This window comes from Crassostrea angulata, chromosome 6 (assembly GCF_025612915.1).
Source record: "Crassostrea angulata isolate pt1a10 chromosome 6, ASM2561291v2, whole genome shotgun sequence".
In the NCBI taxonomy this organism is placed as follows: Eukaryota; Metazoa; Mollusca; class Bivalvia; order Ostreida; family Ostreidae; genus Magallana; species Magallana angulata.
Window position 1 is genome coordinate 11,314,258 of NC_069116.1, and position 14,267 is coordinate 11,328,524.

At 32.1% G+C, this 14,267-nt stretch overlaps 2 protein-coding genes across 3 annotated transcripts in view; one reads left to right on the plus strand and one right to left on the minus strand.

Moving 5' to 3' along the window:
- Positions 1-227: 227 nt before the first annotated feature.
- LOC128190908 (uncharacterized) lies at positions 228-1,397 on the minus strand. The gene is made up of 2 exons (XM_052863152.1): positions 1,317-1,397; positions 228-1,182 (listed from the first exon to the last, which is right to left on the minus strand). Exons 1-2 carry the CDS (start codon positions 1,329-1,331, stop codon positions 676-678), a joined length of 522 nt encoding a protein of 173 aa, XP_052719112.1. The 5' UTR covers positions 1,332-1,397; the 3' UTR covers positions 228-675.
- Positions 1,398-13,984: 12,587 nt separating this feature from the next.
- The window catches only part of LOC128187314 (nitric oxide synthase, salivary gland-like), a 46,813-nt gene continuing 46,530 nt past the window's right edge, over positions 13,985-14,267 (plus strand). Inside the window, exon 1 of one of the 2 annotated variants that reach the window (XM_052857715.1) lies at positions 13,985-14,113. The gene's annotated coding sequence lies outside the window, so the exon portion shown is untranslated. The remainder of the gene's footprint in view (positions 14,114-14,267) is intronic. The other variant, XM_052857712.1, reaches the window with a different exon arrangement.

The window sequence follows — 14,267 nt, forward strand, 5'->3', positions numbered from 1 at the left end:
ACAAACTGGCAGATTATCACGCTAAAAAAATTGATATAGTTAAAAAATATTTTCTGCGTTTAAATCTACAAAATCTTAGCAAAGGTGCTTTAAAGTTATTTTATGTAATTCATCTCCACCCTTAACCTCAATAAAGTGTATATACATTTGTATAAAAAAAAATTAATTAACAAAAATATAAATTTTATTAAAAATGATATCGTAAATGCATACAAAATAATACCAGTATGAGATATAAAAGATGAAGGCTCAACTGAAAGACAATTCGCAGATGATACAGAATCAAGAAATTTCACACTAAATTAAAATGAACATTTTCCTTCTTAGTAACGTAAATAATATTGGTAAAACTTGTATAAAGACATTTGGGCTAAAACAAACAAAATTATGAGTATTTGTTCATCCAAACAAAAAATTCAATCACTTTTTTCTGTTACTTAATGTCTGACCCGATCTGCAAACAGACTGTGAGATTCGCGTTTGCTTTGGAATGCGTTGGGCAGCGATAAACGAGCTGGAATGTGATAATTGGTACTGACCAGAATATTCAGAGACAATATGTAAATAAAATATCATAGTGTATAAATAAGTATTGTTACTCAAACTCTTATCATTATAATAAAATGTACAACCACGCAAAGTCATGCTAACTTTAACACAATACTGGATCCTTTCTCAACCTCTGGACATTGTCTGCCTATCGTTTTTGATGCAGACACATCCATTGGAAACCTTCTCCCAGAAGTAGTCGTACACATACACACCCTTTTTGTTACACCCTGTCACCCTCAGCACCCTAGTATAGTAAAACAGACGCACACAGGCTTTGTCCGGGGAGCCAAGACAACCGTTACATTTACAATGAACCTGCAGCATCATGCTTGGGAACCTGAATCTATCATACTCCATCACCTTGTAGCCGGGACACACGTGTAATTTGTTATCTAGAGTTGTTGGACACGTAGAGCTCTCGTTGTCTACCTTCACATAGATACTTTCGCTGTATTCAGGTGGAACGGTCGCTTTGTTGCGCAGTTTATCCATTAAATAAAAACTTTCCGGCAAGTCTTTTAGTTTGTATCGACTTAGGCCGCGCGCCATCTTACGAACGGATGAAGGATTGCGACAATCTGTTCTGCCACTTTCTACTTGACAACAAAACAAAGTCAGCAAAAAATAAATCTACAATGATAAAATTTGCAATATTATAAAACTAAAACAGCTAAATCTTTCATTTCAAAGAAATTTTAAAATTAAATGACCATCTCGTTGTATACTATGCAAAGTTTGACGAAGTGAAAAAAATTCATTTGTACCTTTTTCATAAACATGTTAAAAAATTGATTTCAAGCTTGCTGCCTTGCTTTTCAAATCAAGTTATATTTGATCAGTTTCTATCAAAACTGTTAATTAAAGTCTTGAAAAATCTGTAGTTTCTTATATAGTACCTGAGTGTATTGTAATAATTGGATATATAGTGATGTCACTTCGTCCAATTATAGACTACAAAAAAGGAAGTTAGAAGCAAACAGTTTTCTGCAAACAGGGAGGTAATCTATTTTTAGCCGGAGTTAAACTGCATAAATCCGGCTGTTTAATTCTTCTTCGAAATGTAAAATTTAATGGGTACTATTGGTTATGCAATGATATCAACTCCATGGAAATTTCATTTGACATTAATATCAAGTTTTCAAAAGTAATAAAACTAAGGACTATATTTGGTATTGGCAAAATAGTATCGAATCAAAATCAAATCTTCATAAAACAGTATACAGAGGATATCTACTACATTATTCTTGATATTAGCCATCATCGTCATATAGCTGTTCATTTTTGACGTCGCAAAAATGAACAAACTCCTGCAATTTATCAAACAAATGAAAATATTGTCTTTTTCATAAATGTTTTGCCTTTGAAAGTACATGTATAGAGCGCAGGTCTGCTCAAGTACGATTTTTACATATGTCTTTGTTCTTATAATAATACACATCATAATTAAAAAATGGTGCTTGAGCAAGCATGCGCTTGATGTTTCCAATTTGAAAAAAAACCGTCGCAAAACAAAACGTTTTGCTCCAAAACATTAAGTCAACAATAATAGGCAATCTTCATGACGTCATTTATAAATTACGATGTTACTGGGGTGATAACTTTTCACATTCCTATTTTTAATATGATTTCAACTATCTTCAACCTTATTTTTAAAGCTCTCTATGGAAGTATAAGTTTTGGGGCCGAGAAATGCACATTACCTCAAATATAGTCCTTTGCGAAAATAATCGTAGTATATAACTAAATTACATAAAAGTTATTGCTGCGGACACGAGTCATTACATCAACAGTTGTAAAATTATCAAAGATCAACATTGATAGCAAGCGGAAAATAATAGCAATAAAATGCATATATTGTACATATATTGTACAGTATACATGTAAATTTTTTATAGAATCTCTAATGATTTGAGATGGTAAGGCTCGGGGATATAAAACACACAAAATCATATACCATCGCAAATCATGAGATTTTTTAAAATCAAGTTTTTCCCCATTTATTAGTAAAACTTCCATATTTTCTATACTTGACATTATCGTTGTAAGCCGCACATTACACTCATAACACATTGTCAACAATATTACCCGCGAAAAACAAATTTCAAATCCAAACAGATTAACAACATTTTCGAACATATTCTTATGAATTTATGAAGGACAATCTATATTGATTATAACAATTATAACTGCAAACCCCCCTATAAAAAATTAAAGAATTCTGCTTCAACATGTTATAAACAAAACTGAACTATGTAGTGTTTAATTATGACGATATATGGCTAAGAAATAAAAGTTATATTAATCAATAAATGATTGATAGTTTAAGATGTGATAAACACTATAGGTTTATAGCGTCAGCCATTTTGAATTCTCGACTAAAATCTTAATTCTTTTATTCTGATCCGGATTTCAAGTCAATACCTTTTTTTTTAAACTTGGCTTCATGCTCCCTATTAAACTTTTTTTTTTTTTTTGCCTGACTTAATGAAAACTAAAGTTTTATAAAATTCCAGGGCTAAAAGAAATCGACAATTCGTTTTCCTGATTGACTTTTCCCAAAAAATTTTAATCTTGTTGTTGGAAATCATGCATCACCATTTTTAATCCAGAAACATCAAATTCCCTCTAAATCCCAAACAGATAATAAAAAGGGAAGGGGGTTTTCTGCCTTCGGTCTTTATTTTGATTTTGAACAGATATAAAAACGTAATATCGCCTGATATATCCCTCCAAATTTATTCCACCACACCCAGTGCCTCGGACTAAAATCGTTGTTGCCGGAAGTTGTGCTGTTACTATGGCCAAAAGTGTCTTACTCTTGGCATTTCCACTTATTATTGTCTAAAATATGTCACTGTTTTAAGATCAGATGTGCAGTCGATGAATGTTTACGATAAGATATAGGATTCCTCATACATGAAACACAGATTGTCTTAACTATGTCATTCCAATGATACGAGGCAGAATGTTACATGGCATTTAAATAACCTGACTATGCAACACGTAAACATACAAAGGGATTTCTTACATTACAGAGTGTAAAACGATACGAAACGTTTTTGAATAAGAATATGTTGTTCAAAGTTTTTATCAAATTGAAAAACTCAAGTAAATGTCATAGTTAATGTATATTGCCGTTAACTTAAATGCTGTTATTAGGATGGCGTGAGAAGAAAACAAAACAAAAATTGTGTATATTTTTCAGGGTGCTTTATTCAGATGCATTGTGTATGAAGGATTAATTATATCCTCTCAAAATATAACATAAAGTTGGGTTTTGTTTTAATTTAAAAACGAAATCATATCTATGTATTCAATTGGTAAAACATTTATTTTATTATGATTAATTTGGAAAGTATGAAGCCAAATACATGTATGTTTGTACATGCTATTTAGATGTACCTTCGTGTTTCATGACTATTCATAACTATTTTTTATTTCTGATAGAAACTGTTTCATTATTAATCAATGATATTTCATGGCTTTTTCGAAAGATAAGTGGTATGAATGATATCATATAAAAATAAATTAATAATCTCATAAAAAAAAAAGCTGGCTAATAAAAACTTATCGTAGGTGCATCATACATATATCTTATACATTAGGATTACCGTACTGTTGATTAAGTCTAAAAGTAATTTACAACTTTCAGATTTTCTTATCGATCATTTAATTACAGAACTTGATGTGAATGGTTGAAAAAGTATGAGATGTTTCCGCGAGGAAGTTTTATCCCTACTGGATTGCTAAGTGCAGATTCAATGGGGGTTAAGAGAGGAACTACGGGTCGGCAGTGAAAGCCGGAACAATGTCAGCTCTTGGCTGTAAAAGAAACCATCCCGACGAGTAGAAAACATGCGTTCTTCTTAACATACAGCTCAGTGCTCGTCGCTTGTACAATGGATTTTTGAAGACGTTTTCATCCGCATAGCATTGATTCTATTATACCATTAGAAACATTCTTCAAATGAAAAAGTTTTCTTGTGCAATTTCAATCGTATGAATTGTTAACTTAACATGAATGTAGCTATGAAAAAGAGTTTTTTTTAAACAAACAGACAAATAAGACAATAGAAAAACCATGGTCAGACTTGAAACTGCAAATTCAGGCCATTTTAATTTGAGGAAAACTTAAAAATTACCAGAATTGTCTAGTTTTATGCGAAAGGATAAGGATTGCTTTACGTTTGGTTATTAAGTATATATATATATATATATATATATATATATATATATATATATATATATATATATATATATATATATATATATATATATATATATATATATATATATATATATATATATATAAAAGATGAGGTGGCAAAATAGTTGATGTGTTCTTGTTTCATAATCTTTCCCTTTATATCTGAGTAGGGGATAAGTTATATAAATTCACTTACCTACATAGTATTGACGTTTTTATGTATGCAAACCATGTACATAATTAAAGACATAATTAAAGACAAGGAATCTTATGTTTTGTTTTATAAGATATTCGCTCCAGAGGTATTCCACAATTTTTGGGGCCTTCCTTTTTCCTCTCTGAGATCTTCGGAAAATTATCAACGTTTGTATTATTTATACATATACATTTTTCATATTATATAGTTCAGTTGATTCTTGGGCTCAGACAATTCTTTATTGAAAATAAAATGTTAATGAAATAAGTGTTTTTGAATGAATTTTGCTTAATGACAACAGGAAGCTTGGCGAATGTTTTATAATAGCGTTGTCTTTAATATTTACATTGCGAATTTGTCGATTCTTTTTGCTTGTATCAGTAATAACAAATAAATATTTCATTTGTAAGCTTACGAGGGTTGTCCCAAAATAGCGTAGACAAGTGGCGTTATTCAGTTAATCGAAGACAAAGGAGGATGAAATTTGTGCCACAAAGGGTTCAAGAAATTTGCATTCAAAGAATGTTTGAAAATTAAATATTGTTTGAGATTAAATTAGTGAAATGAAAGCATGTTAGATCAGAAATTCGACATGCGGCGCAATGTCAAAAACAAAAAGTTAAAATCAACATAATGAAATGAAATTGCGAGGAAAAGTACTTTTTGAATGGAAAAATTCAAATAAAACATACATTGCTATTTGATAATAATTCTATTATTTATTCAGAAAATGTTTGGCTATAACAGACTTTTATATATTTTATTGCGCGTTTTGTGACAAGTTGAAAAGTTAACTCGTATTAAAATGACGATGTCAGCGTTTTAGGCGGCGCACCAATATCTGATACAATTTTGTAAAGACCATTAAATAAATCCTAAGCGGCTTTGGAAGTAAATGAAATTAACAAAATAGATTAGAAATGCGTTTTGTTAATAAGTAGTTAAACAACATTGAAAATATTTGAAAAAGTATGATGACAATAAGTTGTAAAAAGAAACCCCGAACAATATCGATGGACGTCAATATGCTGAACGACACATTTCGGCAAGACGGACGTAAGACAACAAGTAATACAGGGCAAGTTTGGAGCCGACAAATCGTATGTACTTGGAAAATAAAAAAACAAAACCCAAACAAAACTAGAAATATATGTTGAATGTGCACTCTGGGAACTTCAAAGATAATATTTTTTGAAAGACTTTTTCGGAAATAAAACGTAAATGTTATCGTAAACGATGTGGAGGGTTTAGCAACAACTTAAAACTGGAAATCGACGTCGATACTAATCATTCATTTTCTCGAGAAATAAATAAAGTACAATTTTGAATTATTCAGTATTGTTTGCCAAAGGGTTATTGAAGAAAACATAAAAGTCTAATGAAATTGCAGTGAACAGATTATAAACTATGTGTCCTGTTTACGCTATTTTGGGACAACCCTCGTATAAAGATACTATGTTAGAAGAATAAATAACACATTTCTTGCACCTGTCATTTAAACCTTTTTATTTTCTATATATAAGCTATGTTCTAGACTGCAATGAAAAAAAAAATTAGTATCTATTTTTAAAAACCTATAAAACTTCCTTATAACGAAAAGACTACATTATTCCAAGATGAATAACTCTTGAGCAGTAAGTTGTCAGTCGAGTTAAGTTTCTTGTCACATGAAATTCCCATAGCACTGAACCGTCTGGTGAGCGATATGTTTGTATCTATATGTCGAACTCTTGCTGTTTCGGTTATCATCATTTTCACAGAAGTTTTTCGTAAAGATTTATAAATCTTTATAAAAGCATTTCAAATATAACATCAATGTGACAGTTTTGAATAAGATTTTTCGTTACTTCTCTTTATATAATTAGGCCAGGTACCGGTATTATCAGGTATACATGCACTCTAACAGTGATCAATTTAATACTGCCAACCCAGCAGGGTTCTATTTTGATTATATGCGTTTCATGTTTACATGCATATGTTGACAATTCACACTTTTATTTGACAGAATAGGGTATCTCGAGTACTCCCCCACATATTCCTGAAATAGAAACCAAACAAAATGCCGGTATAGTTTATTTTTTGCCGCTTATCTTTGTTTTGAAATGTTAATGATTACACTAGTACAAGACCTCATGGTGTGGGGTTTTACCGTCTCTCCTCTCTTATTATTGATGACAATAGTATAACACTCCATGGGGTGGGGTGTTACCCTCTCTGCTCTCCTGTCACTAACGACAACAACAAATATGTGTTGCCGGAAGTTGTCTTGCTAGGTAACTGACCTCAATCAAAAGTATTGTGTACTGGATTATTCATGCAAATCTGGACCAAATGAAAATAATCTCAGATATACTATATATAAATGATAAAGGAATTAATGTAATAGGAAGAAGGTTATACAAAATAAAATGTAGCGCGAAGAAAAGAAAATTAGGTCTGGAATAATAGTGGGTTGTATGATAGATAAAACATTCGTGTCAGATTTCCAGATATTAATAGATGTCTGGCTAATGCACTAGTAGTTCAATTTAATGAAGTTTCAGGAAATGAAGATATTCTTCTTTTCAAACATTCATCAAAACTATATACAGAATATCTATTATCAAAGCTGTAGACAGCGTGTCCAGGGATATCTGTTACCATTTTCTATTTAAACAACTTTTAATTAAATTAAGGTTTGATTGAGGTCAGTTAACAAAAAATCAAATGCATTTTCATAACTGTACATGATGTAAATTTTTAGTCAATAATTTTCACAAACATTCATAAGTATTTGGGGAATTGAGCATTGTTTAAAAAACACAAAAAAGTGTGTCAAAATGACGTCCTTTTTCATTAAAGACAACGTCAATTGAATGAGTAAAATTCCTCACAAAAACCAGTGTACGGTTCCCACTTTCTAAAAACTTCTCACTATTAAAAGAATATGTTCATTGGGATGTTTTATTCCAGGGCAATCTTATTTCATAAATCGCCCAACTATATCTTGAATCTGTATTTGAAACAACAGTGTTAAAACGAACGATGCTTGCCCTCTCGTTCGATTGTTCGAACACAATTTACATGTACTAAAACTGAAAAAAAGATATTGTTTTACTGATGTCTATTTTTGTAAGCCTCATTCCCTTGCTGATTTCGATTAGCCTTAAAAAATACATCAGTGTACAAAAGACCCGAGCGCAATTACATAAAAAAGTTTCTTCGGGAAGGTATTCCACAGGCCAATAGAACCACCAACACTTGACGCTCATTACGCTTCAAACGCAAAATGTCAGTTGCTTTTCAATTTTTCTTTCTCCAATGTTCAGACCTCTCGGATTTCAAAATGTTTAAATCTATTAAACATAATAATATAATAAAGTTATACTATGAAAGCCACAGGCAACACAATCGACAGTCACTCTGAAACATGACCAAATTGATAAATAAAGTTAATTTTTGTAGTGAAAAGTTACTAAAGTACATTCATGCCGAACTATTTATTTCCCCTCTTAATGAGTCTCTATAAGAGAAAAACATATCATTAAGAAAAGTTTTCTTCTGAATTAAAAGGGATCTAAACACGATTTCAAATTTTATTCTTTCATTTTAAATGTATAGAATGGTTGATTCTTGGTATTTTTGATAATTTTACATTATATTTTAAATAAGCAGACTTTCGCTGGGCTCGGGTTAAAAGATTGCTTGTATATTGCTCTTACTTTGAATAATCAACAGAACTTATACTAGTTTTTAGTGTTTACAAACCATGTGAGCTTAGCTAAGGAAAGTTCTGATACATGTATGAACCATCATTCTTGTAACATGAACGATCGACGTCTTCACGTTACCAATGAACTGTTCTTCGATCGTCATCGTTTATGGCCATGTGTCGGTAGAAACACTCCAATGTCACTACATATTTTCCTAAACAGTTTCGGATTTATAAGTAAGAGTTATCGAACATTTCTATGGTGCTGACATGGGGAAAAGTGTACCAAATCATTTCCCATAGAGCTCAATGTTAACCTAAACACCCCTGGCTAATTTGCTATTTTACTTACAGACATATCCTTGGTCACATCTGAAAGTTCATTCCAAGCACTAACAAAAAATTCACCAGAAATATACCGGTATATGGTCCCATCCCGTTTATAAGTCAAAATTGAGCTTGTATACAACTCACAGCGATCCGCAGCAAATGAATCCAAGCTTCAAAAACGATATCCAACTCCTATTTTAACCCCTCCTTTTTCTTTATTTTCTGCAGTTCCTCTTCATTCCATCACTGATTTCAAAATTGAAAAGTTAATCATTATTTCAGTAATTAATTCAGCCAATCATATAAAACCTACCTTTTTCTGGTGGGTTTACATTTCTCTGATGTCAACATCCGGTGTATTCGTACTCTCATTATCTCATTCCTACTGTTAATAGCCATCAGGGGATGGATGGTCGTTTCCATTTTAGGTTATATTCACCTCCACAAGACAAAAACCTCTGTAAAAAGATAAAGGAAATGTTCAAATTTTAATGCCAAATTATTTGGACTCTTTTACTAAATAAAGGTTGATGACCAAAAATGTCATATTTCAAGTTTAAGGCAGATATGATTGGTAATTTGTTGACCTCCTAATCGCCTGATTTTTGTATTTTGCCAAATCCTTGAGTCAAGAAGCTTTCAATCTTTTCAATGCTTGAAAAAAAAAAATAATGCATCCCGATTTAGAACTTTCATAAATTGATTAAATTATTTTTATTTTAATCACACACACACACACCTCTACATGTAACTTGTTGGCATGATACATGTACCTTATCAAAATTAGAGGCAAAACCTGAAATTTAAGAACGGAACTGAAGGGACCTCTGGATAACGTGAAATGATCTTTATTAGAATTGGATAAAATTGTTACCGATACTACAAGGAGGTTTTGGAAAGCTCATACGCGAGTGTAGAAATGGCCTTCCGTCTTATTCTAGAGAGGCTACGAAAAAATCAGCACAACTGTTTCTTGTGGAGCAAAGAACTATATATGATAGCGAGCACAGCTCGCCGGCGCTGCTAGCGAAGCGAGCTCTACGAACCAGTGTGCGCGGGAAAAAGAACGAGCTAAACCTACAGTTCATCAAACAAAATTTTTTGTCTACGTCCCATAATGCTCTCTAATGTTTTCACCCGTGGTGCAATGCCAAAAATGGCCGACTTTTAACGTGACTTAAAGTTTGAAGACAGGTTTTGAGTACCGCATATGCTTTGGCGAGACTCAAAAGATTTGTTACATGCTTCCATACCTTCGTATGGAGTCGAAAAACGTAAACAAAGACGAACAAAGTCATGGATGACGTCACAGTGCACTCGTGCTATATTTCCCGCGATAAATTTAGAGGTGGATCAAACATCTGTAATGCGTTTACTAGCTATTTCAATATAGACTGCGATACCTGCCTCATTGACAGATGAATTGTTTTTATTTTTTTTAATATAGAGATTATATAAATAAATACTAGCAAGAGCCATACCCTACTCCATTTTTAAGCTAATTGTGCATGCATGTACAGTAGGCAGGTAAGTATATGAGTAGGGAGGAAATAAACAATAGAACATTTTGAACTAAATAAAAAGGAATAAAGAGAAAAAAATAAACAGCTAAAAAATTTATGTAGATATTGCATATAGTCAAACCATTAAATTTAAAGGTTGGAAATTACACCCCTACAAACAGGGACCCCTCTCTCTCTCTCTCTCTCTCTCTCTCTCTCTCTCTCTCTCTCTCTCTCTCTCTCTCTCTCTCTCTCTCTCGGGGTAGGGGGCTGCGCTGTATGTATCATAACCATTAAAATTAGTACCTTTGACATACTTATTGTAGAGCAATACTCTCTCCAAAATTCTTTGACGTTTGTTGATACTTAAATAACACTATGTTGACAATGATGCAAGGTGTAGGCCTATGTGTAATTCTTGCTGCGCTCGCCAGAACGGTAGCACCGTAAAACATATTATTAGTCAAATTTGGCCCCCAAAATTCGCTATTTTTAAAATGATTCAGGTACATTAATTTGTTGAATTATTTTATAAAAGAGTTTACATGAAATATGTTTTTCACTTATTTATTTGATTTATATGCACTCCCTGGCAGTATATGACGTCAGAAGTGACGTTATTTTTATATTTCAATCAAAATCAATCAAAAATTGACATTTTTCTTTCTTTTTCGAATGGGAGATATAGAGCGACTCTTTGAACAAGAACGAACTTTTTGTCACTTATAAGTATTGGAGAGATACATCTTTGGTGAAAATATTTTGTTTGTTCAGACAGTCGCTAAATGTTTCCTTAATGAAAATCTGCCTCAAAACAAGCCGTTTTATGCTAAAAATGAGAAAATGGCGGGAAAAGGTAAACTTTATGATGTCATATTTTTAAATTGTGGGCACTAAAATCAAAATGAATATTACGAAAAAACTTCAAATGCATATTTTTTACAAATTAAACAAAGATTTACAGTAAAATGACAATGTTCATTTTAGGGGGCCATTTTAGGCTCAAACCATATATAGTCCTTTGTGTGTTTTCCTTGCACTTTGTGTTTTGCCCTTAACCAAAATTTAAATTCTTGAAAACCAAAATCTTTACATGAGATTGTCTTTCAAAAATTTTAATTATATGAAGAACCTAAGATTAAAAAAAGTTACAATTCAAAGATAAATGCTTTTGATAAATGAACGATATTTTCTCTTCAATATATATAATTATATGTATGCACGAGTGCGTGTTTGCGTGTTGTCATGTACTTTTCATTGAAAATTACAAAGAATTTGATTATATAACATTCATCACACCTAATTTCACTCATTCAGTGTCATTTTCTGATGCAATATTGCTACATTTGAAATAATATTAACCATTGTATTACGGCAAAAGAAAAAAAAACTAGCATATTAAGCACATAGTGGAACATTCGTATCTGACACAAACTTCATAAGATTATACACATATATTACAGCTTACACTGTTTACAAACTGCTTGCTGTAATACTGCTTACTTTTTCTTTCGATAATGATTCGTTCTCAGGTCTCTTCTTGATACCTGGTGCAGTTGGAATGGTTAGATAAACAGTTGTTATAATGGAGTGGGCTTTGTGACAAATTTCGTGATAGATGTTGGGTAAATATGAAGTGTTTGGGCGACAACTTCAATCCACCGAGCAACTGTGTTACTTTCTTGGACCGAAACAAGCCAGGTTTACGCTATTTACAGAGATTTTCCAGGTAAACAGCAGCCCATATGTATGATCCTCACTTGGGCGGAACTCTTTGCACAGAACTTAATGGGCATATTTCTTGCAACCTCTTCGTCTATATATATGATGACAAACGAGTTGTTTAAAGATCTGATGGAACCTTTGAAGTTTTAATAATGGCTTCACATGAAGATTTTGATACTAATTTAAAATTACTTTTTTTTTTAATTTTATTGCATTTGGTTCTTCAAGCACTCTCACGTCATTTTTTAAAAAGTATATCTCAGATCATACACAAGAGGAAAAATCATGGAAGTATTCGTCTAAATATAACCAAATTACCTCAAGGACGTACAATTAGAGAAATCGGCATCACTTAGGTCATATCCATTGAAGTTTAAGTAGTTGTTGATTTTACAATTGATCAAAAGTGGACAAACTTCTTCATAAGGCAAGACTTATGAAAGACCATCGATAGAGCTAGGCACTGGGCCTAATAAAATATCGGTAAACGAAGAACACAAAAATTCTCTTTAACAAGACTATTTTCTCTGTCATTAAATGGTAATTTCGAAATTGATTTCATGAAAAGGAAGCAATTAAGAAATAAAACTATTTGGCATAATTTCAGATTTAGGTAGAAAAATCCCAGGTTGACACGAAAATGATGGTGCTCGTGTTTAATTGATAAACTACTAGTATTTCAGATTTATTCCTAGAAATACCAACAAGTAAATATATTTTGAGTGATTACTTACAGGTTATTTGCAATAGAGATATTATTAATCAAGACAGACCTATACATATATACATATACGCACTGACGAACACATATATAGACAGGTTCACTTCAAATCAAACGGGCACCTGTTGCAACATAAGTAATGGTGGTATGGTGTTTAACACTCTGCTTTCTTTCAGAACTGTGATACATCATGCTTTAGCTAAAAGTAAGAAAAAGATCGTCTTTTTTTTTATTCGAGTTGACAAATCGGGTCATCGTGTAACATGTACATGGTTAATTTAAAAAAACAGTCTCTTTGAAGAGAAAGAAGGCGAAAAACACAATACGAAAAAAAGTAGATTATCACTCAATTTTACGTACTTTTATCATTTCGTTTGCATTTTCAATTCTTGTATAGATATGTATTTATGAATTTTTAAAACTGATATTTTTAAACATTAATATTTCAAAGATTGTTTTAGGTTTTACAATAGAATTTTCGTTCAATAAATGCACTGAAAACAAATCAATCATAAAATACCATTTTAAAAGTTCATGACATATTTTGCAATGACCTCATAACCTCATTTAATATATTTTACTCACTTTAATGATAATGACAGCAACCATCGTTTGTGCGGCCAGTTGAGCTCAAGGTATGAGATGGATGTTTATAAAAAGTGTTAAATTTTGTCAGGTGCATTTGCCATTCAGTATGTGCATTTTAGCCACAGGACATGAGAGCATCTGTATCAAAGACCCTCTTTAATTTACATTCAACAAGCCATCATTAATATCAAAGTCCAAAGGTAATTTAAGAATACATTGAACAAACTTAAAGTGGATGTAGAACCATGTACAACTGTCTATGGATAAAGAAATGATTAACCACGCTTTCTATACCGGATACTGTAAACTATTTTCTTCGGTCTAAAGAAGAACTGTTGTTACCTATATTGATCTTAAACCCTCCTCTAATCTCTACCATCTGTCAATCCTGTGTTGACTTTCTCTCATTTTACTCGTGCATCATACGCATAGCAGCGTGTGCTTACTACACCTACTGTTTCAATGAGTTTTGATCACAACAGCGTTATGTACAGGTAGAATGGACAGGAGAAACACGTGGGGTATCGAACCGCTACCAGATTCTGGAAGTCATGACCACTCGCCATCAGCTCGCCTCCCTAACTATCCTCATTTTATGAAGGTAAATCTTAATTATTTAATTTAATTTTCAAATCAATTTTCTCAAGTGTCAAACGTAATACGGTGAAAAATAGACATCAATAACGTTGAGGACTGTTGACTTATTTGATAAATTACCAAAAAAGGTGTCAGTTTGGCGTAATTGTATTTGCATT